We start from the raw sequence: 25,531 nt of genomic DNA, 5'->3' as shown, positions 1-25,531 counted from the left end.
CAGATTACTCTCTTCATCATGTACTGTAAATCGTCCAGTCCTTGTATCCTCCCGCTGCTTCCAAAGAAACCGCTTCCTCTGTTTTTAAGTTGAGGTTCAAAGATTACACTCAGAATTACAAGAGGTCACGACTATAAACTGGATCTACGGACACGTCAGCATCACAACAGAACCTGGAAATACACACCGACAAAAAGTTCTACAATCAAATATTAATTAAATAAGAAAAAACATAAGTAACATGAATTTGAATGAACTGAAACTCAACAGTAAAGACAAGCGAGGTCTCAGCTTCACACACCGACTGAGAGCTTCGTCCTCTAACAAAACATTTGTGGGTAAAACAGAAATTCATTCAGAACCACATAAAGAATCTGTTTGATTTTATAACGTCATGAAAATCATGTTTGGGCTTTAAAGGGTTAATATGCGGAATGTGTGGCCACAGTGTAAAAACCGCCCCTCGTCTCTGATTGGCTGTGTTGGCAGTTAAACTCCGCCCTCTCAGTTCTGTTCGGTGGACCTGGTCTGAGAGAGTCCAGACCGTCAGAATCAGCCTCAGACATGGGTGAGCTCATTTTCATTATTTTATCCTCCCCCCCCTCCCTCGGCCTCTCTGCAGCTTGTTTGTCTCAGCTGCTTAAATCTCACATTTTTCTCATGAAGTCTGGTTGGAGCAGAGCTGCAGCTCTCAGCAGGTCTCTGCTGTTGAACTTTGCTCTGGTTCCTGAGTGAAAAGATGTTTCCTGCAGCTGCACAGTCTCAGTCAGCTCAGGAGCACAAACTAAAGGTGCAGTCCGTGAAATCTAAAGGACAGTTAAAGTTTTAACTAGTGAACGTTTGTTTCTGTTCTTTTTTTCTTTGCTGCCGATAAAAGCAGAGACTTTATTTACACGTCTGTCAGAATAAATATGAATTATCCTGCAGGAAATGTAACATTTACAAAATATCAAAGTGAAGTCGTTGATTTTTGGAAACTTTAATCATGTTCATCAGTTTGTGTGCAGAAACATTCACATCCTGTGAATCCAAGGAGTTTGTTTCTTCATGAAACATGAAACATCTGCCTTCAGGTGCTTCAATCAACGACTCATCAGAGGCGCTCAGGGTCGATTCAGCTCAGCTGTTCTGGCTGCAGGATCTGGTTTTAAATCAAATCTGTGGCGCTGCTCCTCCTCGTCACTGCCCTGAACCAGTTTGTGACACGTTTCATCACCTCAGAGTTTATTTCAGTTAATGATTACATTTCAGCAGGTCAGTGGGCTCGTGTGGTGACTCTGTGTCTGCTGTCACAGTTAATAAATCACTTATTATATATATAATATATATATATATATATATATATATATATATATATATATATTCAGGAGAAAATTAAATAAAAACACAACAGAAGACTAGTCAGACTACAGACTGCTGCAGTGATGTCAGAGGCTGGCCGAGTGTCGTCTCTTCTCATTGGATCATTTTCAGCTTCAGTCTCAGTAAACATTTGTTTTATTCTTTAAAAAGAGAAAGTTTGAGACAAAAAGACATTTTACATGCGGCTGCAGATCATTTTCCAACAATGTTTTGTTCAAATAATTTAGTTTATGACTGAATTTAAATCATTTTTATGTTTTCCATATTTTGGTGCGTTCAAGGACTTTTTGACAAACAGGAGTTGAGACCTTTCTGTCTATAAACCAACTTCGAGCTGTGCAAAGGATCATGGGAACTCAAAAATGTTTCTGCTAAAAACATGTTAAATGCAGCATCAGGGAGGGTTTTCAAAATAAAAGTTGGTTCTGCCAATAATCAATAATCCAAATAGTTTTTGATTAATTTTATTATTCAAAAACTGTGTGTGTGTGTGTGTGTGTGTGTGTGTGTGTGTGTGGGTTACATTAGTTCACATGAATCTTCTCGGCCTGATGATAAAACCTTGAGTTTGTTCCAGCTGTTGAATCGTTTCACTCACATGAATCATGTTAATAATCATAACAATCATTACTGACATGATTTTAACTCTTTGTGTTCAGTGATTAAAGATAAAACCCGTCTGACTCGTTCAGATCACATCAGTCCTGTTGGTCTGAAGATGTTTTAAAGCTCCTCCTGGTTCAGTTCTGCTGGCTGGTGACCTCTGACCTCTGTGACATGTTGTGTTTTCTCAGCCAGCTGTTCAGGATGTGGACCAGGATACCGCAGCCCGCTGGACGCCATGAAGGGTGAGTGTTCGTGTCTGTGTGTGTTTGAAATAACGCTTCAACATTTAGCGATTTCACTGAGTCATGTGATCAGATATGAAACCAGTAGCTGGCAACTCATTAGCTTAGCTTAGCATAAAGACTTGAAATGGGGGGAAACAGTTAGCCTGTCTGTCCACATGAACTCACTCTACAAGAGTTTTACTTGTTCTTCCTGTTGAAGGTCCTCGGGAGGAGATCGTCTACCTGCCCTGCATCTACCGCAACACCGACATCCTCAAACCTGACTACCTTGCCACCGTCGACGTGGACCCGAAATCCTCCACCTACTGCCAGGTAGAATGAGTCAACCAATCAGCTGCGAGACGACCTTCTGCTCCAGTTTACTGTCTTCTTTGAGTGTAAATCAATGACTTCTCTACTTTGACCTGTGGTGACCTTTGACCTCTGCCCTCGCAGGTCATCCACCGACTGCCGATGCCGAACCTTCGCGACGAGCTGCATCACTCTGGCTGGAACGCCTGCAGCAGCTGCTTTGGTGACGCCTCGAAGAAGAGAAACCGTCTGATTCTGCCGTCGCTCATCTCGTCCAGGATCTACGTGATCGACGTTGGGACGAATCCCCGAGCGCCGCAGATCCACAAGGTACAGACAGCACGGCACCGCTGAACACAGGTCAGCCAATCAGAAGCAATGAAGTAATCACATACATGAGTGAGTGTAACACCGACCTGATGACACTAAACTGACGCAGGATCAGAAAGTCAACTGATTATCAGGCTTCTATAAGAATCCAACCTTCAGCTCGATGTTAGAAGACTGACATGAAAACATTGAGCTCAGTGAATCTGAAGGTCGCTGCTTGTTTCTGTGATGAAACCTGGACGTGAATCGCTGTTTACACAGCGGAGATGGAAACCTCATCTGTGAGAGACGGACTCCAGATTCACTGTGTCGTCATGTTCGTTGTAGTGGTCTGATGAATAAAATCTGTTCACAGAGGAGCGGAGGAGGAGGAGGAGGAGGAGGAGGAGGAGCAGAGAGACTGAGGAGGAGGAGGGGCAGAGAGACTGAGGAGGAGGAGGAGGAGGAGGGGCAGAGAGACTGAGGAGGAGGGGCAGAGAGACTGAGGAGGAGGAGGAGGAGGAGGAGGAGCAGAGAGACTGAGGAGGAGGAGGAGGAGGAGGAGGAGCAGAGAGACTGAGGAGGAGGAGGAGGAGGAGAGAGACTGAGGAGGAGGAGGAGGAGGAGCAGAGAGACTGAGGAGGAGGAGGAGGAGGAGAGAGACTGAGGAGGAGGAGGGGCAGAGAGACTGAGGAGGAGGAGGAGGAGGAGGAGGAGGAGCAGAGAGACTGAGGAGGAGGGGCAGAGAGACTCAGGAGGAGGAGGGGCAGAGAGACTCAGGAGGAGGAGGAGGAGGAGGAGCAGAGAGACTGAGGAGGAGGAGGGGCAGAGAGACTGAGGAGGAGGAGGAGGAGGAGCAGAGAGACTGAGGAGGAGGAGGAGGAGGAGGAGGAGGAGAGAGACTGAGGAGGAGGAGGAGGAGGAGGAGGAGCAGAGAGACTGAGGAGGAGGAGGAGGAGGAGAGAGACTGAGGAGGAGGAGGAGGAGGAGCAGAGAGACTGAGGAGGAGGAGGAGGAGGAGAGAGACTGAGGAGGAGGAGGGGCAGAGAGACTGAGGAGGAGGAGGAGGAGGAGGAGGAGGAGCAGAGAGACTGAGGAGGAGGGGCAGAGAGACTCAGGAGGAGGAGGGGCAGAGAGACTCAGGAGGAGGAGGAGGAGGAGGAGCAGAGAGACTGAGGAGGAGGAGGGGCAGAGAGACTGAGGAGGAGGAGGAGGAGGAGCAGAGAGACTGAGGAGGAGGAGGAGAGAGACTGAGGAGGAGGAGGAGGAGCAGAGAGACTGAGGAGGAGGAGGGGCAGAGAGACTGAGGAGGAGGAGGAGGAGGAGGAGCAGAGAGACTGAGGAGGAGGAGGGGCAGAGAGACTGAGGAGGAGGAGGAGGAGGAGGAGGAGCAGAGAGACTGAGGAGGAGGAGGGGCAGAGAGACTGAGGAGGAGGAGGAGGAGGAGGAGCAGAGAGACTGAGGAGGAGGAGGGGCAGAGAGACTGAGGAGGAGGAGGAGGAGGAGGAGGAGCAGAGAGACTGAGGAGGAGGGGCAGAGAGACTGAGGAGGAGGGGCAGAGAGACTGAGGAGGAGGAGGAGGAGGAGGAGCAGAGAGACTGAGGAGGAGGAGGAGGAGGAGAGAGACTGAGGAGGAGGAGGAGGAGGAGCAGAGAGACTGAGGAGGAGGAGGAGGAGGAGAGAGACTGAGGAGGAGGAGGGGCAGAGAGACTGAGGAGGAGGAGGAGGAGGAGGAGGAGGAGCAGAGAGACTGAGGAGGAGGGGCAGAGAGACTCAGGAGGAGGAGGGGCAGAGAGACTCAGGAGGAGGAGGAGGAGGAGGAGCAGAGAGACTGAGGAGGAGGAGGGGCAGAGAGACTGAGGAGGAGGAGGAGGAGGAGCAGAGAGACTGAGGAGGAGGAGGAGAGAGACTGAGGAGGAGGAGGAGGAGCAGAGAGACTGAGGAGGAGGAGGGGCAGAGAGACTGAGGAGGAGGAGGAGGAGGAGCAGAGAGACTGAGGAGAAGGAGGAGAGAGACTGAGGAGCAGGGAGACTGAGGAGGAGGAGGAGGAGGAGGAGGAGCAGAGAGACTGAGGAGGAGGAGGGGCAGAGAGACTGAGGAGGAGGAGGAGGAGGAGGAGCAGAGAGACTGAGGAGGAGGAGGGGCAGAGAGACTGAGGAGGAGGAGGAGGAGGAGGAGGAGCAGAGAGACTGAGGAGGAGGGGCAGAGAGACTGAGGAGGAGGGGCAGAGAGACTGAGGAGGAGGAGGAGGAGGAGGAGCAGAGAGACTGAGGAGGAGGAGGGGCAGAGAGACTGAGGAGGAGGGGCAGAGAGACTGAGGAGGAGGAGGAGGAGGAGGAGGAGGAGCAGAGAGACTGAGGAGGAGGGGCAGAGAGACTGAGGAGGAGGAGGAGGAGCAGAGAGACTGAGGAGGAGGAGGGGCAGAGAGACTGAGGAGGAGGAGGAGCAGAGAGACTGAGGAGGAGGAGGAGGAGGAGGAGGAGCAGAGAGACTGAGGAGGAGGAGGAGGAGGAGGAGGAGGGGCAGGAGAAGGTTCATCCTGAGTTCAGACTGGACGATAAACACTAACAGCTGCTCTTGAAAAACTTGCTGATGTGGGAAATAAAAAATGTTGCTCTGTCCGATAAATCAGAAAGCAAACATGTCAGCGTTTATTCATCAGCCAATCAGATTTTAACAAACCATTGAAGAACAGAGGACGGTTACTGCTTGTGTCCTCTGATGCAAACTGGGAAATTTTGCAGCAGGATGTGAGTCAGTACCGCTCAGTCGGACCTCGTGGTACTCCCTTCAGGTCAGTACGAGATCACAGCTGAAGGAGTTCGAGTATCTCAGAGTCTTGTTCATCAGGCGGGGTCATCCAGCTGTACCACGTCAGCACAACAGGGCCGATGTTTTGGACTATCATTGCACAGAGACTACAACCTCAGTCCTCAGCTGAGGTTCTGGTCTCTGCTCCAGTCCTCAGCTGAGTTTCTGGTCTTGGCTCCAGTTTGCTTGGTGGGTGGAGGAGCTCAGATATCCGTCCTCCTGGACAGCCCCTTGTGGACTTTAAACTGAACAGGTCCAACCAGAAGGAAACTGAACTATATATCCCATCTGGTCTGGGAACAACTTCGGGTTCGCCAGAAAGAGGGAAAGGAAATTTGGGTGACCTTGCTTGCTTAGCTGCGAACCTGAGCCAGTCTTCAGCCAGTACCTCATGGTTCTAGGTTCTGATCTTAGTAAGACTGCCAGTCAGTAACACAAGGTTCTTGATTCCTATCCTAGTAAAACTCCAGTCAGCACAGCAGTTAAGGTCTGGAGTCTTAATGGAAGCAGAACCCAGGACCCTGATCAAATAACTTAATGATAAGATCAAATAACGATCAAATAACTAAAGATCAAATAACTAAAGATCAAATAACTTAATGATAAGATCAAATGACTAAAGATCAAATAACTTAATGATTACATGATTCTTGTGGAAAGACCTCTGGGTTCTTTTTTTAGTAGGACTTCAGTCAGTTACACGAGGATCATAGTACCAGTCCCAGTAATTGTCCAGCCACTACCATAGGGTTGTGGGTTCTAATCCCAGTAAAACTCAAGGTGAGCAGCTGAAGCTACTGCTGATGACTTGTGTTGATGTTATATCACTGTATCTTCAGATGGTGGAGCCTGTTGATCTGTACTATAAGTGTGGCCTGGCAAACCCTCACACCACCCACTGTCTGGGCAGCGGTCAGATCATGATCAGCTGTATGGGAGACCCTTCCGGCAACGGCAAAGGTGAGACAACCAGCAGACTGGATCATAAATCAGCCCACCTGTTCAGATAGACCAGCCCTTAAGTAAAGAATGTCAAAGGAACAATCGATGATTGTAAAATCCTCTTGTTCAACTAGTCATGTACACTATGAACGACAAACTTTCCCTCTTCATTGTTGTCGTAACGTCCTCTAGTGGACAGTTGATGTGTTAGACCTGCTGTCTCCTCCCAGGTGGTTTTGTCTTGCTGGATGGTGAGACGTTCGACGTGGTGGAGAACTGGGAACATCCGGGTGAAGCAGCACCCTTTGGATATGACTTCTGGTACCAGCCTCGACATAATGTGATGATCAGCACTGAATGGGGGGCACCCAAAGCTCTTGTTGGTGGATTTAATCCAGTCCATGTCAAAGAAGGTGAGTCAGGAGGAACATTTCAACGTCATTCCTCTTATTATGTCACAGAAATATGATCAACACGCTGTTATCCCAGACCCTCAAGGTTTTAGGTTCTGAACCCTGTCAGACTTATTGATCACAGTAACACAGGACACAGGATTATGATCCCAGTAAGACTACAATTAGTGCATCTGAATTCTCGGTTTGTTCTACCAGGATTCAAGTTGGTATCGCAGGGTTCAAGATCCCTGTAAGACTTGAGTCTGTACCACAGACTGCAGGGTGTTCATCAAAGCAACACTAGGTAGTTTGGACTCATTACTGCCCCCGGCTGGTTGAGAAGCGCAATTATCTGTTACCAGTGTCGTAAATACTGTCGCTGTACGAGCCTCCCTGGGGAAAATGAATACACGTGAATCTGTTGACGGAGCCGGCGAATCACAAAACCGTCTGGAAAAAACCTCAACCGAGTGCCGACAACAAGCTCGATTCAGAGAGAGCAGCTGGTAGTTTGTTAGCATGAAGGCTGCACAGCACATTAGCATGCTAGAGTTATTCTCATACCGAGTTGGTTGTAGTGACTGCACCGACTTAGTTACTTCCAAAACACGATGCTTGGGCATGAATGTGTTTAGTAACGTCTGAAAATATAACTATGTTTTCAGGAGTCACTAAATACAATCGCAAGTTGTGACGTTGTGTTCAGCGTAATAACTACAACCAACTCGGTACGACAACAGTAAGCAGCATGCTAACGTTACCTCCTGATCACACTGTTCAACTATTACGTTGATGATCTGCATGAACTAAGGAATCTGCAACTTTACAAGACAAGACGTTCACAGTGTTTTAGTCAGTTGGTCATCGTCTACAGTCACTACATGGAAACGAGCAAGCTATCAAACGGACAGCATTAGCTTATCTCCCGGCTTTATTACGGTTATAAACTGGACAAACAGAGCCCCAATGAACACCACGTAACAACAAATCAACTCAAAGTAAAAGTCGGTAAGATAATAATTATGTATATATGTAATATATGACTTACAAATCCAGTAGCATCGAGGCTAGGTCACCATCGGTCTTGAAATCCATTTCTTCTCTCAGCTCGCTCCACCGAGTGTAAGCTGGTCTAATATTTATCCGTGCCCGGCTCGTGTTTAGCTGGCTCGGCCATGGTGTTGGTTTACAAAAAATCCAAGTAGCTGCTGGCTAAATCCACCAATGAATAAACATTTCGTAAAGCAGGTCGCACTAGACTTCTTTACGACAGGTATGCTCCGACCCGATCTGGGGAGTTACACAGTGCGCGACCTCCCTCAGGCTGCAGAGGCGTCACCGTTCATCCTATTAACCTTTATTCTACCACTTAACTGAGTTTAGAAACATTATTTTAAAGTCGAAAAACTACCTAGTGTTGCTTTAACTGAGAGAACTTCATGTGATACAAGAAAGTAAAAGTCATTCAGCACATAGTTCTATATCTGCCCAGAACAATGTCCAGCTCTCTCTTGCACCTTTGGACAAACATCAGACCTCAGCTCATTCGAGTTCACTGTTGTTGGTTTCCCAGGTCACTACGGCAGCTCCCTCCATGTTTGGGACTGGACTACCCACAGGAAGCTGCAGACGCTCGATCTGGGTGAGGAGGGTGCAATTCCCCTGGAGGTCCGATTCCTCCATGACCCCAGCGCCACTGAGGGCTACGTGGGATGTGCTCTGCGGGGAACAGTCTTCAGATTCTACAAAACACCTGTCAGTATCACAGGTTCCAGATCCTAATAAGACTATCCACCAGTGTGCTGGGTAACTGGGTAAACGATTATGGGTGATACTTCTGGTGCTCGGTGGAACGAACATAAGTCACAAAGTATGATTATAACTGACGCACCGGCAGAACTTTCAAGGCTTTAGAAGTGTTAGCAATGTGGGCTAAGCAATAATAATAGTGTTGGTGGTATTTACTGGATAAAGAGACTAACCTGGATCTTAAATGTCATTACAGAACTTGAGGACAATGTTTGTGTTCCAAGCTTTTCAAATTACTCAAACTTAGCAATCAACAAAACATCTAAATATGTTAACACCAGTGATATGAGGCCTAACATCATCATCAACATCATTAGCCAGTTTAGCTAGCTAGATCTTTTGAGTGAGTGATACGCGTACCAGTCACTCTAAGAAACAGGCCAACCGCCAGATCCAGTTCAATGACTGGAAGCCCAGGAAGTCGCACTAACAAAATAAATAATAAACTAAATAATTCATGCAAGGTATCATATGGGCCAGAAATAAGGCGGATAGTCGGTACCACAGGGTTCTGGTTTTGACTACCAGCAAGAATCCAGTCAGTACCGCAGAGTTTGTAATGGACTGTTTGTGGTGGACTCTGGGTCTTCATAGAGCTCTGTTGATTCGTGATCAGTTGGATCTTTCTCTGAAAAAATAGTTGTGATAATAAGCTATAAAACTATATTATCTTGAACTTTAGACTGGTTTCCCTCAGTCAGGGGAGAGGACCTGAGTACAGGTACAACACAGAGAGGAGCTGAGTACAGGTACAACACAGAGAGGAGCTGAGTACAGGTACAACACAGAGAGGACCTGAGTACAGGTACAACACAGAGAGGAGCTGAGTACAGGTACAACACAGAGAGGAGCTGAGTACAGGTACAACACAGAGAGGAGCTGAGTACAGGTACAATACAAAGAGGAGCTGAGTACAGGTACAACACAGAGAGGAGCTGAGTACAGGTACAACACAGAGAGGAGCTGAGTACAGGTACAATACAGAGAGGAGCTGAGTACAGGTACAACACAGAGAGGACCTCAGAGTGACCGACAGTCTTTGAAACCAAGTGTGAATCTGTGTGTTCTCAGAAAGGTGACTGGACTGTAGAGAAGGTGATCAGTGTTCCCTGTAAGAAGGTGGAAGGATGGGTTCTGCCAGAGATGCCAAGTAAGACTGTCTGTCTGACTGACTGTCTGTCTGTCTGACTGTCTGTCTGTCTGACTGTCTGACTGTCTGTCTGACTGTCTGACTGACTGTCTGACTGTCTGTCTGACTGTCTGACTGTCTGACTGACTGTCTGACTGTCTGTCTGACTGTCTGTCTGACTGTCTGTCTGTCTGACTGTCTGACTGACTGTCTGACTGTCTGTCTGACTGTCTGACTGTCTGACTGACTGTCTGACTGTCTGTCTGACTGTCTGTCTGTCTGACTGTCTGTCTGACTGACTGACTGTCTGTCTGTCTGTCTCTCTCTGCAGGTCTGATCACAGACATCCTGATCTCATTGGACGACCGTTTTCTCTACTTCAGTAATTGGCTGCATGGTGACATCAGACAGTATGACATCACGGACAGGAGGAACCCACGATTGGTCGGCCAGGTCTGAATGTTATGACATCATTCAAGCGATGAACAGTTGAGAGCTCAGAGTGAGACAGCTAACCTGTCTGTCTCCTCCAGGTGTTCTTGGGAGGAAGTATCATCAGTGATGGTCCGGTCAGAGTCCTGGAAGACCCGGAGAACCAGTCGCAACCCCGCCCACGCATCATCCAGGTACCAGGGACAGGAAGCAGTGAGACAGGCAGTGAGACAGGAGGTAGAAAGACAGGAGGAGGTGAGACAGGAGACAGAGAGACCAAAGGCAGTGAGACTGGAGGCAGAAAGACAAAAGGCAGTGAGACAGGAGGTAGAAAGACAGGTGGTAGTGAGACAGAAGGCAGTGAGACTGGAGGCAGTGAGACAGGATTATTATTATTTGATCTATCTGATTGATTATTGATCTGTCTCTCTCTTTCTCCACCTGTCTGCCTCTCTACCTGTCGCTCTCTCAGGGGAAGCGTGTCCCTGGTGGTCCTCAGATGTTACAGCTGAGTTTGGACGGTCGGAGACTTTATGTGACGACGTCTCTCTACAGCGGCTGGGACAAACAGTTCTACCCCGACATGATCCGGTCAGTACTCATACTACTGCAGTACTCTCACTACTGCAGTACACACACTACTGCAGTACTCTCACTACTGCAGTACACACATTACTGCAGTACTCTCACTACTGCAGTACTCTTACTACTGCAGTACACACACTACACACACTACTGCAGTTCACACATTACTGCAGTACTCTCACTACTGCAGTACACACACTACACACACTACTGCAGTACTCACACTACTGCAGTACTCTCACTACTGCAGTACACACACTACTGCAGTACTCACACTACTGCAGTACTCTCACTACTGCAGTACACACACTACTGCAGTACACACACTACACACGCTACTGCAGTACTCACACTACTGCAGTACTCTCACTACTGCAGTACTCTCACTACTGCAGTACACACACTACTGCAGTACACACACTATTGCAGTACTCTTACTACTGCAGCACTCACATACTGCAGTACTCTATAGTATTATTATTGCAGTATACTGACACCTGATCAGAGGACACTACATGGCCAAAAGTTTGTGGACAGCTTGAAACAACTGCTGACACTGAGATATGACATCACACATGACGTCACACATGATGTCACACATGATGTCACACATGACGTCACACATGATGTCACACATGATGTCATGAGGTGTTTAATAAGGTCAGCAGGAATTTGTACACTGACAAAAACAGCAAAACAGGTCATCTGAGTCTGTCTCTCTGTCTCTCTCTCCTCCTGTCTGTCTGTCCTCCTGTCTCTCTGTCCTCCTGTCTGTCTGTCTGTCTGTCTGTCTCTCTCTCTCTCCTCCTATCTCTCTGTCTGTCTGTCTGTCTGTCTGTCTGTCTGTCTGTCTGTCCTCCTATCTCTCTGTCTGTCTGTCTCTCTGTCCTCCTGTCTCTCTCTCCTCCTGTCTGTCTGTCTGTCCTCCTGTCTCTCTGTCTGTCTGTCTCTCTCTCCTCCTGTCTCTCTCTCCTCCTGTCTCTCTCTCTGTCTGTCTGTCTCTCTCTCCTCCTGTCTCTCTGTCCTCCTGCCTGTCTGTCCTCCTGTCTCTCTGTCCTCCTGTCTCTCTCTCCTCCTGCCTGTCTGTCCTCCTGTCTCTCTGTCCTCCTGCCTGTCTGTCCTCCTGTCTCTCTGTCTGTCTGTCTCTCTGTCCTCCTGCCTGTCTGTCCTCCTGTCTCTCTGTCCTCCTGTCTGTCTGTCCTCCTGTCTCTCTCTCCTCCTGCCTGTCTGTCCTCCTGTCTCTCTGTCTGTCTGTCTCTCTCTCCTCCTGCCTGTCTGTCCTCCTGTCTCTCTGTCCTCCTGCCTGTCTGTCCTCCTGTCTCTCTGTCTGTCTGTCTCTCTGTCCTCCTGCCTGTCTGTCCTCCTGTCTCTCTCTCCTCCTGCCTGTCTGTCCTCCTGTCTCTCTCTCCTCCTGCCTGTCTGTCCTCCTGTCTCTGTCCTCCTGTCTCTCTGTCCTCCTGTCTCTCTGTCTGTCTGTCTCTCTGTCCTCCTGCCTGTCTGTCCTCCTGCCTGTCTGTCCTCCTGTCTCTCTCTCCTCCTGTCTCTCTGTCCTCCTGTCTCTCTGTCTGTCTGTCTCTCTCTCCTCCTGCCTGTCTGTCCTCCTGCCTGTCTGTCCTCCTGTCTCTCTCTCCTCCTGCCTGTCTGTCCTCCTGTCTCTCTGTCCTCCTGTCTCTCTGTCTGTCTCTCTCTCTCTCCTCCTGCCTGTCTGTCCTCCTGTCTCTCTGTCTGTCTGTCTCTCTCTCCTCCTGCCTGTCTGTCCTCCTGTCTCTCTGTCCTCCTGCCTGTCTGTCCTCCTGTCTCTCTGTCTCTCTGTCTCTCTCTCCTCCTGCCTGTCTGTCCTCCTGTCTCTCTCTCCTCCTGCCTGTCTGTCCTCCTGTCTCTCTGTCCTCCTGCCTGTCTGTCCTCCTGTCTCTCTGTCTGTCTGTCTCTCTGTCCTCCTGCCTGTCTGTCCTCCTGTCTCTCTGTCCTCCTGTCTCTCTCTCCTCCTGCCTGTCTGTCCTCCTGTCTCTCTGTCCTCCTGTCTCTCTCTCCTCCTGCCTGTCTGTCCTCCTGTCTCTCTGTCCTCCTGCCTGTCTGTCCTCCTGTCTCTCTGTCTGTCTGTCTCTCTCTCCTCCTGCCTGTCTGTCCTCCTGTCTCTCTGTCCTCCTGTCTCTCTCTCCTCCTGCCTGTCTGTCCTCCTGTCTCTCTCTCCTCCTGTCTCTGTCTGTCTGTCTCTCTCTCTCTCCTCCTGTCTGTCTGTCCTCCTGTCTCTCTGTCCTCCTGTCTGTCTGTCTCTCTCTCCTCCTGTCTCTCTGTCCTCCTGTCTCTCTCTCCTCCTGCCTGTCTGTCCTCCTGTCTCTCTGTCCTCCTGTCTCTCTGTCCTCCTGCCTGTCTGTCCTCCTGTCTCTCTCTCCTCCCGTCTCTCTGTCCTCCTGTCTCTCTGTCTGTCTGTCTCTCTCTCCTCCTGCCTGTCTGTCCTCCTGTCTCTCTGTCCTCCTGCCTGTCTGTCCTCCTGTCTCTCTGTCTGTCTGTCTCTCTGTCCTCCTGCCTGTCTGTCCTCCTGTCTGTCTGTCCTCCTGTCTCTCTCTCCTCCTGCCTGTCTGTCCTCCTGTCTCTCTGTCTGTCTGTCTCTCTCTCCTCCTGCCTGTCTGTCCTCCTGTCTCTCTGTCCTCCTGCCTGTCTGTCCTCCTGTCTCTCTGTCTGTCTGTCTCTCTGTCCTCCTGCCTGTCTGTCCTCCTGTCTCTCTGTCCTCCTGTCTCTCTCTCCTCCTGCCTGTCTGTCCTCCTGTCTCTCTCTCCTCCTGTCTCTCTCTCCTCCTGCCTGTCTGTCCTCCTGCCTGTCTGTCCTCCTGTCTCTCTCTCCTCCTGCCTGTCTGTCCTCCTGTCTCTCTGTCCTCCTGTCTCTCTCTCCTCCTGCCTGTCTGTCCTCCTGTCTCTCTGTCCTCCTGTCTCTCTGTCCTCCTGTCTGTCTGTGTGTGCAGGGAGGGCTCAGTGATGATGCAGATCGATGTGGACCGGGTCAGTGGAGGTCTCTCTGTCAATGAAACCTTCCTGGTGGATTTCGGTAAAGAGCCCGACGGTCCGGCTCTGGCCCACGAAGTCCGATATCCTGGAGGAGACTGTACGTCCGACATCTGGCTGTGAGGAGACAGAGTCCAATCACACAGAACCAGAACCTTTCCCAGAACCAGAAAGTTTCAGGTCCAACATCTGTTTAAACTTATCAACAACGTTATTACTAATGACTGACTGACACATTATTGATTATTATTAATGACTCACTGACACATTATTGATTATTACTAATGACTCACTGACACATTATTGATTATTACTAATGACTCGCTGACACATTATTGATTATTATTAATGACTCACTGACACATTATTGATTATTACTAATGACTCGCTGACACATTATTATTACTAATGACTGACTGACACATTATTGATTATTACTAATGACTCGCTGACACATTATTGATTATTACTAATGACTGACTGACACATTATTGATTATTATTAATGACTCACTGACACATTATTGATTATTACTAATGACTGACTGACACATTATTGATTATTACTAATGACTGACTGACACATTATTGATTATTACTAATGACTCACTGACACATTATTGATTATTATTAATGACTCACTGACACATTATTGATTATTACTAATGACTCACTGACACATTATTGATTATTATTAATACTGCATTCAAAACGTAGTAAAAGTACAAAGTATAATTAAATATATATCCTCAAAGAACCAGAAGTAACATTCTGTATTTTATAATGTTTTTTGTTTTCATCTCTTCAATGTTTCTCTTTTAATCTCTTTATCGACTGAAGCGTTCAGCAGCTGAATCTAATAATAATATGATTCAATAATATAACATATAATAATTGTCTTATAAAATATTTGTTGATTCATATTTTGCATTAAGTATCTAAACTTGCAGAGTAACTGGAGAATGTAATTGAGTAAAAGTATGAAGTAGCAGAAACTGGAGATATTTGAGTAAATACCTGAACGGTGTACAGTACAGTACTCGAGTAAATGTACTTAGTTACATTCCACCTGCTGTGTGAAGTGAGGTGACACGTTCCTGTGAGTGTGATTCAGGTAACAAAGGGACCAATCAGCTGCCAGCCTGACGCTCAGGTGCATCATGACCCACCTGTAACTGACCTGCTGCGACCTGTCGGCCTCTGCAGCGCCTCCTGCTGGTCACACTGTCAACTCACCATGTTTCAATAAAGTTCACCTTGATTCTGCGTCTGTGTCATCGTCTCACCTGCACATCGTCTCACCTGCACAGGAAATGTTGTTTCAGTCGTTTGATGCCAAGAAACGTTTTCACTTCAAAGCAGCAGATTTTATTTAGTCGTAGTTTTCTTTACGTCTCGTTCATGAAGGAAATGAATGAAACAAAACAAAAGTGAGATGTTTGTCAGCTGATCACATGAAAACGCCACTAAATGAACCTTGAGTTCAGATTTTCTGTTTCTTCTCTCTGAACTCATTAATCAGTGACATCATCAGCATCTTATTGATGAACAGTCAAGCAGAATATGTATTGATCCTCAGGCTGTCAGGCAGACTCATCAATAAAAACCTCAAAACAAATATCAGAAATAAATCAATGATATTTTACATTATCTCAGCTCAGATCCATAAACTCTGAAGGTCCCACTGATAGCTGAAGGTGAACAATCATTAATATGTTAGAACTTATTGATTATGATCATCAAACATCTGAACTGATCTGAAGTCAAATCGACAGTTGAGGAAAACATGTTTGTTAAAGTAATCTGATTCTTTACTTCAGTGAACGTAGAAATACTTCATGTTCCCTGAACAGCAGGATCAGAATCGCTGCAGGAAAAAGACCTGCATTGATCCTATTTATATATCTGTATTATTATTATTGATCACTAAGATGTGATCGGTGTGAAGCTTCTTATATTTTCACTGATCAAATGTTTTGGATGTAAAATCAGAATGAAACATGAAACATAAAGAACAAATGTCTGAAACACCACGAGAAAAGTATCAATAACATAATAATGCTTTCAGTTCCTCCAGCTGTCAAAAGTACGACAGTTTACTGCAGCGACACGTTTTACAAAGTCTCCAAAAGTACAAGTACCTCGAAAAAAGACAAAGAGTCATTTATTAATAAACAACATATACATGATATATATGTACATACAATATATGTGTGTGTGTGTGTGTGTGTGTGTGTGTAAGTACAAAGTGTTCCTGACAGTAATCGGATTCCTTTACAGTCCAGCAGGTGGCGGGATTACACCGGAAACTGACCGGAAACAGCAGAAGACGTAGGAGCGGGCGCGGGCGCCCCCTGGTGGATGTTCACTGTTGTTGACATGACGGTCAGAGAGTATCAATGGAGACAAAGTGGGAATAAAAAAACCTTTCAGAGCCGCTAAACGGTCACCAGGTAAGACCGACTCACCTGAGAACACACACGTCACTGCACCTGAAGAACCAACATGTGACGGTGACGGGGCTAGTGTTAGCTTAGCATCCAGCGTTACAAACAGCTGAGAGGAGTTGGCAACAGTTGGCCTGATCTCTACCGGCTAATGCTAATGCTAACGTAAACGTTCACCAGCCGGGCTGCCTCTGTTAAAACACCGAAGCTCGAGCTAACAGCGCGTTGCTAACGGGGGTTCCACTTAGCTCGTAGCCAGTTAGCTTCTGTTCAGGTTAATGTGTGAGCTGACAGCTACAGGACGATGCTAATGTTGATTTTTTTCGGTTAACGGTAACTGCGTCTGAACTCACAGCCTCATAAGTTCACATGAATGCTAAGCTAACAGTGTGCACTTTAAACTGTCTGAGCTAATGCTAACGCTACAGCCGCTTCTCCGCAACATGTTCTCTTTGGTACAAAGCTAACAGCAGATGTGAGAGTCGGAGGCTTTATTCTCCATCTCGGTCCGGTCTAGACTGAGTTAGCTTCGTGCTAACATAAGCTAACATCAGCTGACTGAGGACTTAACAATCGCAGTGTGAACGTTAAGCTGCATCAGAGGGACTCAGTCATCAGCTGAGGGTCCATTTAAAGGACACATCCACAGTTTTATTAGCGTCAGGCTGGGACAACACTGAAGACACTGACGTGCACACGTGCTCAGTTTGTGACTCAGTTTCTTCTTACATTAGTTTGAATACAGGGACAGACAGATACAGACAGAGAGACACAGAGACAGAGACAGACAGACACACAGACAGAGAGACAGACAGACACACAGACAGAGACAGAGAGAGACAGAGACAGAGAGACACACAGACAGAGACAGAGAAGATGGAGGCAACTGAACGATCAGTCAGTTTTCAGTACGAATGAAGTTATTAAATATTCATAGAAATAATAAACTTTATTTTTATGTCATCGTCTGCAGCTCAAAGTGTTCCAGGAGAAACAGCACACTGTGTGTGTGTGTGTGTGTGTGTGTGTGTGTGTGTGTGTGTGTGTGTGTGTGTGTGTTGGTACTGCTGCTGATCAATAATCTGATCACAGCCATTGAACATGAATCTAATGTGTGTTGATGAATCCAGTCTGAGCCACAGTGACCTGCACACAGTTTATTGATCACTGTGAATGTGAACAGCAGCCTGACTCCGCCCCCTCTGACTGTAATCTGTAATCTGATCACAGGGATTACACATTACACATTAGAGCCCGGCTGACTGAGGCGCTCTCACACTGATCACGGTCACCTGCTGTACACACTGTACTGACTCACACCACACACACACACACACACACACACACACACTGTACTGACTCACACCACACACACACACACTGTACTGACTCACACCACACACACACACACACACACACACACACTGTACTGACTCACACCACACACACACACACACACACACACTGTACTGACTCACACCACACACACACACACACACACACACACACACACACACACACTGTACTGACTCACACCACACACACACACACACACACACTGTACTGACTCACACCACACACACACACACACACACACACACACACACACTGTACTGACTCACACCACACACACACACACACACACACACACACACTGTACTGACTCACACCACACACACACACACACTGTACTGACTCACACCACACACACACACACACTGTACTGACTCACACCACACACACACACACACTGTACTGACTCACACCACACACACACACACACACACACACACACACACACACATACACACTGTACTGACTCACACCACACACACACACACACACACACACACTGTACTGACTCACACCACACACACACACACACACACTGTACTGACTCACACCACACACACACACACACACACTGTACTGACTCACACCACACACACACACACACACACACACACACACACACACACACACTGTACTGACTCACACCACACACACACACACACACACACACACACACTGTACTGACTCACACCACACACACACACACACACACACACACACACACACACACACACACACACTGTACTGACTCACACCACACACACACACACACACACACACACACACACTGTACTGACACAGTGTCCTCTGTCTCTGACCTGTGACCTGTGTTTCTGCAGAGGAGGGCGGAGCTTCATGATGGAGGACACAGAGCCGGAGGTTTCCCCCGCCCCCTCTGATCAGAACAGCCCCTGCCCCTCCCCCTCCCTGTCCATCTCGTCCTCCCCCTCGCTGTCCCTCCCCTCCACGCCTTCGTCCTCCTGTGGCGTCCCCCCAGCGGTCACTCCCCCTCTGGGCGTCATCAGTGAAGGTCTGGGCGAGCTCAGCCTGGTCATCGATGCTGAGGTGGCCCACCGGGCCTGTCAGGAGGTGCTGCAGAAGGTGAAGCTGAAGCAGGACGACGGTGAAGTCACCGGCATGCAGAATGGGGAGGGGGTGGAGCCTCAGGTCCCCTCTGTCACTCTGAACTCTGTGGTGAAGCCGCTGAAAATCCGAGAGGAGGACGACCCCGACGGCCCCGCCCCCGGCTCGGTGAAGAGTGCCCGGCGGCGACAGAGACACAATCCCTCCAAACAGTCGTGGCTGCTGCGCCTGTTCGAGTCCAAGCTGTTTGACGTTTCCATGGCGATCTCCTACCTGCACAAGTCCAAGGAGCCCGGTGTCCAGGCGTACATCGGAAATCGCCTCTTCAGCTTCCCCCACGAGGACGTGGACTTCTACCTGCCGCAGCTGCTCAACATGTACATCCACATGGACGAGGACGTAGGGGACGCCATCAAGCCATACGTGGTAGGTGTGGTGTGGGCAGGGGGCGGGGCTTAACAGCATCTCATCATGTGGTTGTCCAGCTTTGTATCGGCTCAATCAGAATCAGAATGTTTTTGTCCCACAATGGGGAAATTTCTTTGCGGCAGCCAAAGGACAGTAATTACAATAAACAAAATAAAAAGTAAAAGAAAAGAAATAAACAATATAATAAGAAGATAAGAAATCGAAATGACTCGTATATACATAATATTTACAATATGAACAGTGTAATTATAAACAGTGTGGTATTTTTATTTACAAATAATAATAAATATGGGTATTTAAAAATTCTCCAGTTAGTGCAAACCAAAATGTATATGGGATATGGCACAGTGCACATGTGAGGTCTACTGGGAGCAGTGCTGGTTGTAGACTCTGACAGCAGCAGGAAGGAAGGACCTGCGGTACCTCTCCTTCACACACTTGGACCTGCGGTACCTCTCCTTCACACACTTGGACCTGCGGTACCTCTCCTTCACACACTTGGACCTGCGGTACCTCTCCTTCACACACTTGGACCTGTGATACCTCTCCTTCACACACTTGGGGTGTATCAGTCCATCTCTGAAGGAGCTGACCAGTGCTGTGATAGTGACCTGCAGGGGGTGGGACTCCTTCACCAGCAGAGATGACAGCTTGTCCATCATCCTGCTCTCTCCCACCACCTGCACTGGGTCAAGAGGGCGTCCCAGGATGGAGCTGGCCTTCTTCATAAGTTTATCAAGTCTCCTCCTGCCTGCTGCCGAGATGCTGCTGCTCCAGTAGACTACACCATAGAAAATGGCTGATGCCACCACAGAGTCATTGAAAGTCCTCAGGAGTGTCCCCTGCACCCCACAGGACCTGAGCTTCCTCAGCAGATGGAGTCTGCTCAGACCTTTCTTGTATGTTGCTGCAGTGTGATGAGTCCAGTCCAGTTTATTGTTCAGGTGAACTCCCAGGTACTTGTAAGACATCACCATCTCAATGTCCGTTCCCAGGATGTTCACCTGTGTGCAGGGTTGTTTGCGCCTGCGGAAATCCACCACCAGCTCTTTGGTCTTCCTGGCGTTGAGCTGGAGGTGGTTCCACTGGCACCAGTCCACAAAGTCCTGAATAAGTTCTCTGTAGGCTCCGTCGTCCCCGTCCCTGATGAGGCCGATGATAGCAGAGTCGTCAGAGAACTTTTGTAGATGGCTGTGGGGTGTTTGCTGGGAGAAGTCTGCAGTGTACAGGGTGAACAGGAAAGGGGCCAGGACTGTTCCCTGTACTGCAGACGACTGTGTCCGACACACAGTCCCGAGTCCTCACATACTGTGGCCAGGTGAGACAGGGATCTGTCCAGGAGGAAGATGATGGCGTCGTCCACTCCGATGCCAGGCTGGTAGGCAAACTGGAGTGGGTCCATAAAAGGACCCACCATAGGGCGGAGATGGACAAGGACCAGCCGTTCCAGGGTCTTCATCAGGTGTGAAGTGAGAGCAACTGGTAGCTGTTGAAGTCCTTAGGGTGAGGGGTCTTTGGTACTGGTACCACAGGAGGTTTTCCACAACAGTGGCACTTTTCCCACCTTCAGGCTCATGTTGAAGATGTACTCCACAATCCTGCACAGCTGGTCTGCACAGGACTTGAGGAGCCTGGAGCTGATCCCGTCTGGACCTGTGGCCTTCTTCACCTTCATCTTCTTCAGTTCATTCCTCACCTGGATAGTGGAGAGGGACAGATTGGAGCAGGGTGGCCGAGTGTCGGGTGGGGGAGGTGGGTGAATGTCAGGGGGGGCAGTGGAGGGAGTCTGCAAGCTGAAAGCAGTGGAGAGGGAGGTAGAGGTGAGAATGAGGCAGGAAACGGGGGTGGAAGAGGTGGTGGGGGGCAACAGAGATGACTGGGCCGGGGGAGGGGTGGTTGTCTGATCAAACCTATTGAAGAATAGGTTCAGGTCGTTCACCCACGTCTGATCCCCGGCAGCCTTAGAGTCTGGTTTCCTCAGCCCTGAGAGGCTGGTTTCCTCAGCCCTGAGGTCGTTTTAAGGCTTTTCAAGACGCCACTGATGTTACTCTGCCGCAGCTGGACGTCCATCTTCCTCCTGAAGCTGTTCTTCCCCTCTCTGATCTTCCTCCTCAGCTCCCTCTGCACAGCCTTCATCTCCTCCTAGTTTCCTGACCTAAAGGCCCTCTCTTTCTCCTTAAGGAGAGCCTTTATGTCAGGATTAATCCAGGGTTTGCTGTTTGAAAAACACCGTACAGTCCTGGTGGGTACAGTGTTATCAACACAGAAGTTTATGTAGTCCGTTATGCATCCTGTTAAACTGTCGATGTCCTCCCCATGAGAAGCACACAGTTCTTCCCACACAGTTGAGTCAAAGCAGTCCCTCAGAGCCTCTTCAGACTCCTCAGTCCATGCTTTAACTGTGCTGGTCTCCTCTGGTTGCCTGTTTACGAGGGGCTTGTACACAGGCAGGAGATGAACCAGGTTGTGGTCAGATCTTCCCAGGGGAGGGAGGGGGGGATGAGTTGTATGCCTCCTTGCTGTTGGCATAAAATAAGTCCAGTGTTTTTTTGTCTCTGGTGTGGCAGGTGACATACTGTGTGAATGTAGGCAGGGTGGAGGACAGAGAGGCATGATTGAAGTCTCCAGAGAAGAGGAAGAGGGCCTGTGGGTGCTGTGTCTGCAGTGAGCTTGTGACTGAGTGGAGAAGGTCACAAGCTGCATCAGTGTTAGCAGAGGGGGGGGTATACACAGCGATCACGATCACCTGTGTAAACTCCCTCGGGAGGTAGTACGGCCTCATGCTAACTGCTAAAAGTTCGATGTCCTTACTGCAGACCTGCTCTTTAACAGTGATGTGCCCAGAGTTACACCATCTGTCATTAACAAACACAGCCAGCCCTCCTCCTTTCCTCTTACCGCTCTCTGCCGTCCTGTCCGCCCGCCGCATTTGAAAATCGGTCAGTAAACACCATGATGCTGCTCTCACAGTAGTCCCTCTGATGCCGGGTCAGCGCCATTAGCTCGTCCATCTTGTTAGGGAGAGATCTTACATTCCCCATGATGACGGACGGGAGGACGGGTCTGTAGCGTCTCCTCCTGCTACGGCGAGCAGCTCCGGCACGGCTCCCGCGTCTCCTCATCTTCAGCTCGCGGGGGACATCAGGCCGCTCGAGAGCTGGCACCACGGCACTACTTTAGTGTGTTTATTTCGGTCTTGTAAAAAAAACCAAATACAATAGACAAATATGAAAGTATAAATACAAAACAAGTCAGAACAAAAACACAACAAGCAATACAATGCACTTTGACCGAAAAGGTGTAGGCTGAAGCAACAGCTTATTTTGCCTACCCTTCTTAAATTAACTTTTTCCGTTCACTCATTTTAAATTTTTTTGACAGAACATAAAACCTGCATATTCTACATACAGCAGTTTATGAGCACACTGGTATTTTTAATTCAGTTTTATATTTATTAATAATATTATTTTTAAATAACTTTTTCAATCTGTTAAGTGTGCTGCACAGTTTGATTTCTAATTCTAGATTATTCCATTGATTGACTCCTTTAATTGATCTACTGAGGGCCAACAGCTGATCCCTACTGTAAACAATACTGCCCAGAGAAAGAGCTCCAAAAAGAAGTAAAATTAAAAAGTTAAAAAGTACGAAAAGTAATACAAACAGAAGAAAAAGCTCAAAGGTGAGCGAGCGCTGCTGTGACAGGCTGCCACTCACACGGCGCCATCTTATGACCCTCATTAAATATGCAGTCACCGTCGTAACCCTGTGTGTCGTCTTGCAGGTTCACCGCTGCAGACAGAGTATCTCCTTCAGCCTGACGTGTGCCTGGCTGCTGGGAGCGTACTCCTCAGACATGCACATCTCCACCCAGCGGCACTCCAGAGGAACCAAACTGAGGAAGCTCATCCTGTCTGATGAACTGAAACCTGCAGGGCCTCGAGCTCGCAGGGACCCTCTGACTCTGACGCCTTTCTGTCCCGTGGCGGCCCCTGCCGCCGGCCCCGGGCCCCTTGGAGGAGAACACAGCCTGTCGCCCTCCAAGCGCACACATCAGCGCTCCAAATCAGACGCGACAGTCAGCATCAGTCTGAGCAGCAACCTGAAGAGGACGGCTAGTAACCCGAAGGTGGAGAGCAGCCAGGACGAGGTAACACCAGCAACACCAGCAACACCACTCACACCAGCAACACCACTAACACCAGCAACACCAGCAACACCAGCAACACCACTAACACCAGCAACAGCAGCAACACCACTAACACCAGCAACACCACTAACACCAGCAACACCAGCAACACCAGCAACACCACTAACAGCAGCAACAGCAGCAACACCACTCACACCAGCAGCAACAGCAGCAACACCACTCACACCAGCAACAGCAGCAACACCACTAACACCAGCAACAGCACTCACACCAGCAACAGCAGCAACACCACTAACACCAGCAACAGCACTCACACCAGCAACAGCAGCAACACCACTAACACCAGCAACAGCACTCACACCAGCAACAGCAGCAACACCACTAACACCAGCAGCAACAGCAGCAACACCACTCACACCAGCAACAGCAGCAACACCACTCACACCAGCAGCAACAGCAACACCACTAACACCAGCAACAGCAGCAACACCACTCACACCAGCAACAGCAGCAACACCACTCACACCAGCAGCAACAGCAGCAACACCACTCACACCAGCAACAGCAGCAACACCACTAACACCAGCAACACCACTAATACCAGCAACACCAGCAACACCACTAACACCAGCAACACCAGCAACACCACTCACACCAGCAACAGCAGCAACACCACTCACACCAGCAACACCACTCACACCAGCAACAGCACTCACACCAGCAACAGCAGCAACACCACTCACACCAGCAACACCACTCACACCAGCAACAGCAGCAACACCACTCACACCAGCAACAGCACTCACACCAGCAACAGCAGCAACACCACTCACGCCAGCAACAGCACTCACACCAGCAACACCAGCAACACCACTAACACCAGCAACAGCACTCACACCAGCAACACCAGCAACACCACTAACACCAGCAACACCACTCACACCAGCAACACCACTAACACCAGCAACACCACTCACACCAGCAACAACAGCAACACCAGCAACACCAGCAACACAATAATAAAAAGTTCTGCTTGTGTGAAGCGGGCTGTAACTACGGCTCCATGAGAGGGACAAACTTTGTGTCTTTCAGAGGAACATTAGAACAGGAACATAAATGTTTCGGTCACATTCAACATGTTTCTGTCGTGAATTATTTAAACTACAGTTCCTGAATGTAACATGATTGACCTCTGACCTCCTCAGGACAGCAACTCCAGCTCCGACAGTCTGGAGTTTGAGACTGGTCCCGTAAGTTCCTGTCCTCCCTGCAGGGTGCATTGTGGGAAATGAAGTGTGTTGGAGGCTGTGGGTTGTGGTTCTGGTTCTGGTTCAGTCTTAGACGGTTCAGCTAAAACTGAGAAGCTGCTCGTCTGTAGACTCAACCATCACTTCCTCATCCTGTTTCTGTTGGAGCCAATCAGCTGTTGATGTTGTGGGGGAACCAATTAAGACTCAAAGTGATCTGTCGTCATGTTTCCTCTCTGAAGGTCGTCCTGAGAGACGTCAACCACTAAGTCCTCTAATAACATCCTGTCTGTCTGTCTGTCTCCCTGTCTGTCTCTCTCTCCCTGTCTGTCTCTCTCTCACTGTCTGTCTGTCAGCCGGTGCGTCTGGCCCCTCAGAGGGAGTTCATCAAGTCTCTGATGGGGATCGGGAAGCGTTTGGCGACTCTGCCGACCAAAGAGCAGAAGACTCAGCGGCTGATCTCAGAGCTGTCGCTGCTCAACCACAAACTGCCGGCTCGAGTCTGGCTGCCGACCGCCGCCTTCGACCACCACGTGGTCCGAGTGCCACACACACAGGCTGTGGTGTTAAACTCCAAAGACAAGGTGACAACACACACACACACACACACACACACTCACACACATTAACCCTTTAGTTTTATTTCATGAGGTTTCAGAAATTATTAAATGCAGAAGAAGAAGAAGACGTTCTTGTGACGTCACAGTCCGCTGTGAGACGATGACCTCAGTCATGTGACCCGTTTTGATCTCTGACCCCTCAGGCTCCGTACCTGATCTACGTGGAAGTTCTGGAGTGTGAGAACTTTGAGACGTCGAGCGTTCCGATACGGATCCCAGAGAACCGGATCAGGAGCACTCGTTCTGTGGAGAACCTGCCGGACTGCGGCATGACTGCAGAGCAGCGAG

The 25,531-nt window shown here is 48.8% G+C and overlaps 2 protein-coding genes across 2 annotated transcripts in view; both read left to right on the top strand.

Annotated features, from left to right (window-relative positions):
• Positions 1-525: 525 nt before the first annotated feature.
• On the top strand, positions 526-15,180 carry selenbp1 (selenium binding protein 1). Its single transcript, XM_084357802.1, has 12 exons — positions 526-568; positions 2,157-2,210; positions 2,413-2,525; positions 2,649-2,834; positions 6,464-6,584; positions 6,797-6,979; positions 8,535-8,716; positions 9,842-9,920; positions 10,231-10,352; positions 10,433-10,525; positions 10,804-10,922; positions 13,876-15,180. Exons 1-12 carry the CDS (start codon positions 565-567, stop codon positions 14,036-14,038), a joined length of 1,419 nt encoding a protein of 472 aa, XP_084213928.1. The 5' UTR covers positions 526-564; the 3' UTR covers positions 14,039-15,180.
• Positions 15,181-16,244: 1,064 nt separating this feature from the next.
• Positions 16,245-25,531, top strand: part of pi4kb (phosphatidylinositol 4-kinase, catalytic, beta) — a 13,291-nt gene continuing 4,004 nt past the window's right edge. The window contains exons 1-5 of the mRNA XM_084357787.1: positions 16,245-16,367; positions 18,554-19,223; positions 23,011-23,376; positions 24,980-25,207; positions 25,387-25,531. The exon at positions 25,387-25,531 is cut by the window's right edge and continues 83 nt beyond it. Of these exons, the coding sequence (XP_084213913.1) occupies positions 18,570-19,223; positions 23,011-23,376; positions 24,980-25,207; positions 25,387-25,531 (1,393 nt within the window). The 5' untranslated portion in view covers positions 16,245-16,367; positions 18,554-18,569. The remainder of the gene's footprint in view (positions 16,368-18,553; positions 19,224-23,010; positions 23,377-24,979; positions 25,208-25,386) is intronic.

Source organism: Pagrus pagrus (genome assembly GCF_965226575.1).
Source record: "Pagrus pagrus genome assembly, chromosome: 7".
In the NCBI taxonomy this organism is placed as follows: domain Eukaryota; kingdom Metazoa; phylum Chordata; class Actinopteri; order Spariformes; family Sparidae; genus Pagrus; species Pagrus pagrus.
This window is presented reverse-complemented; position numbering and strand designations above follow the sequence as displayed.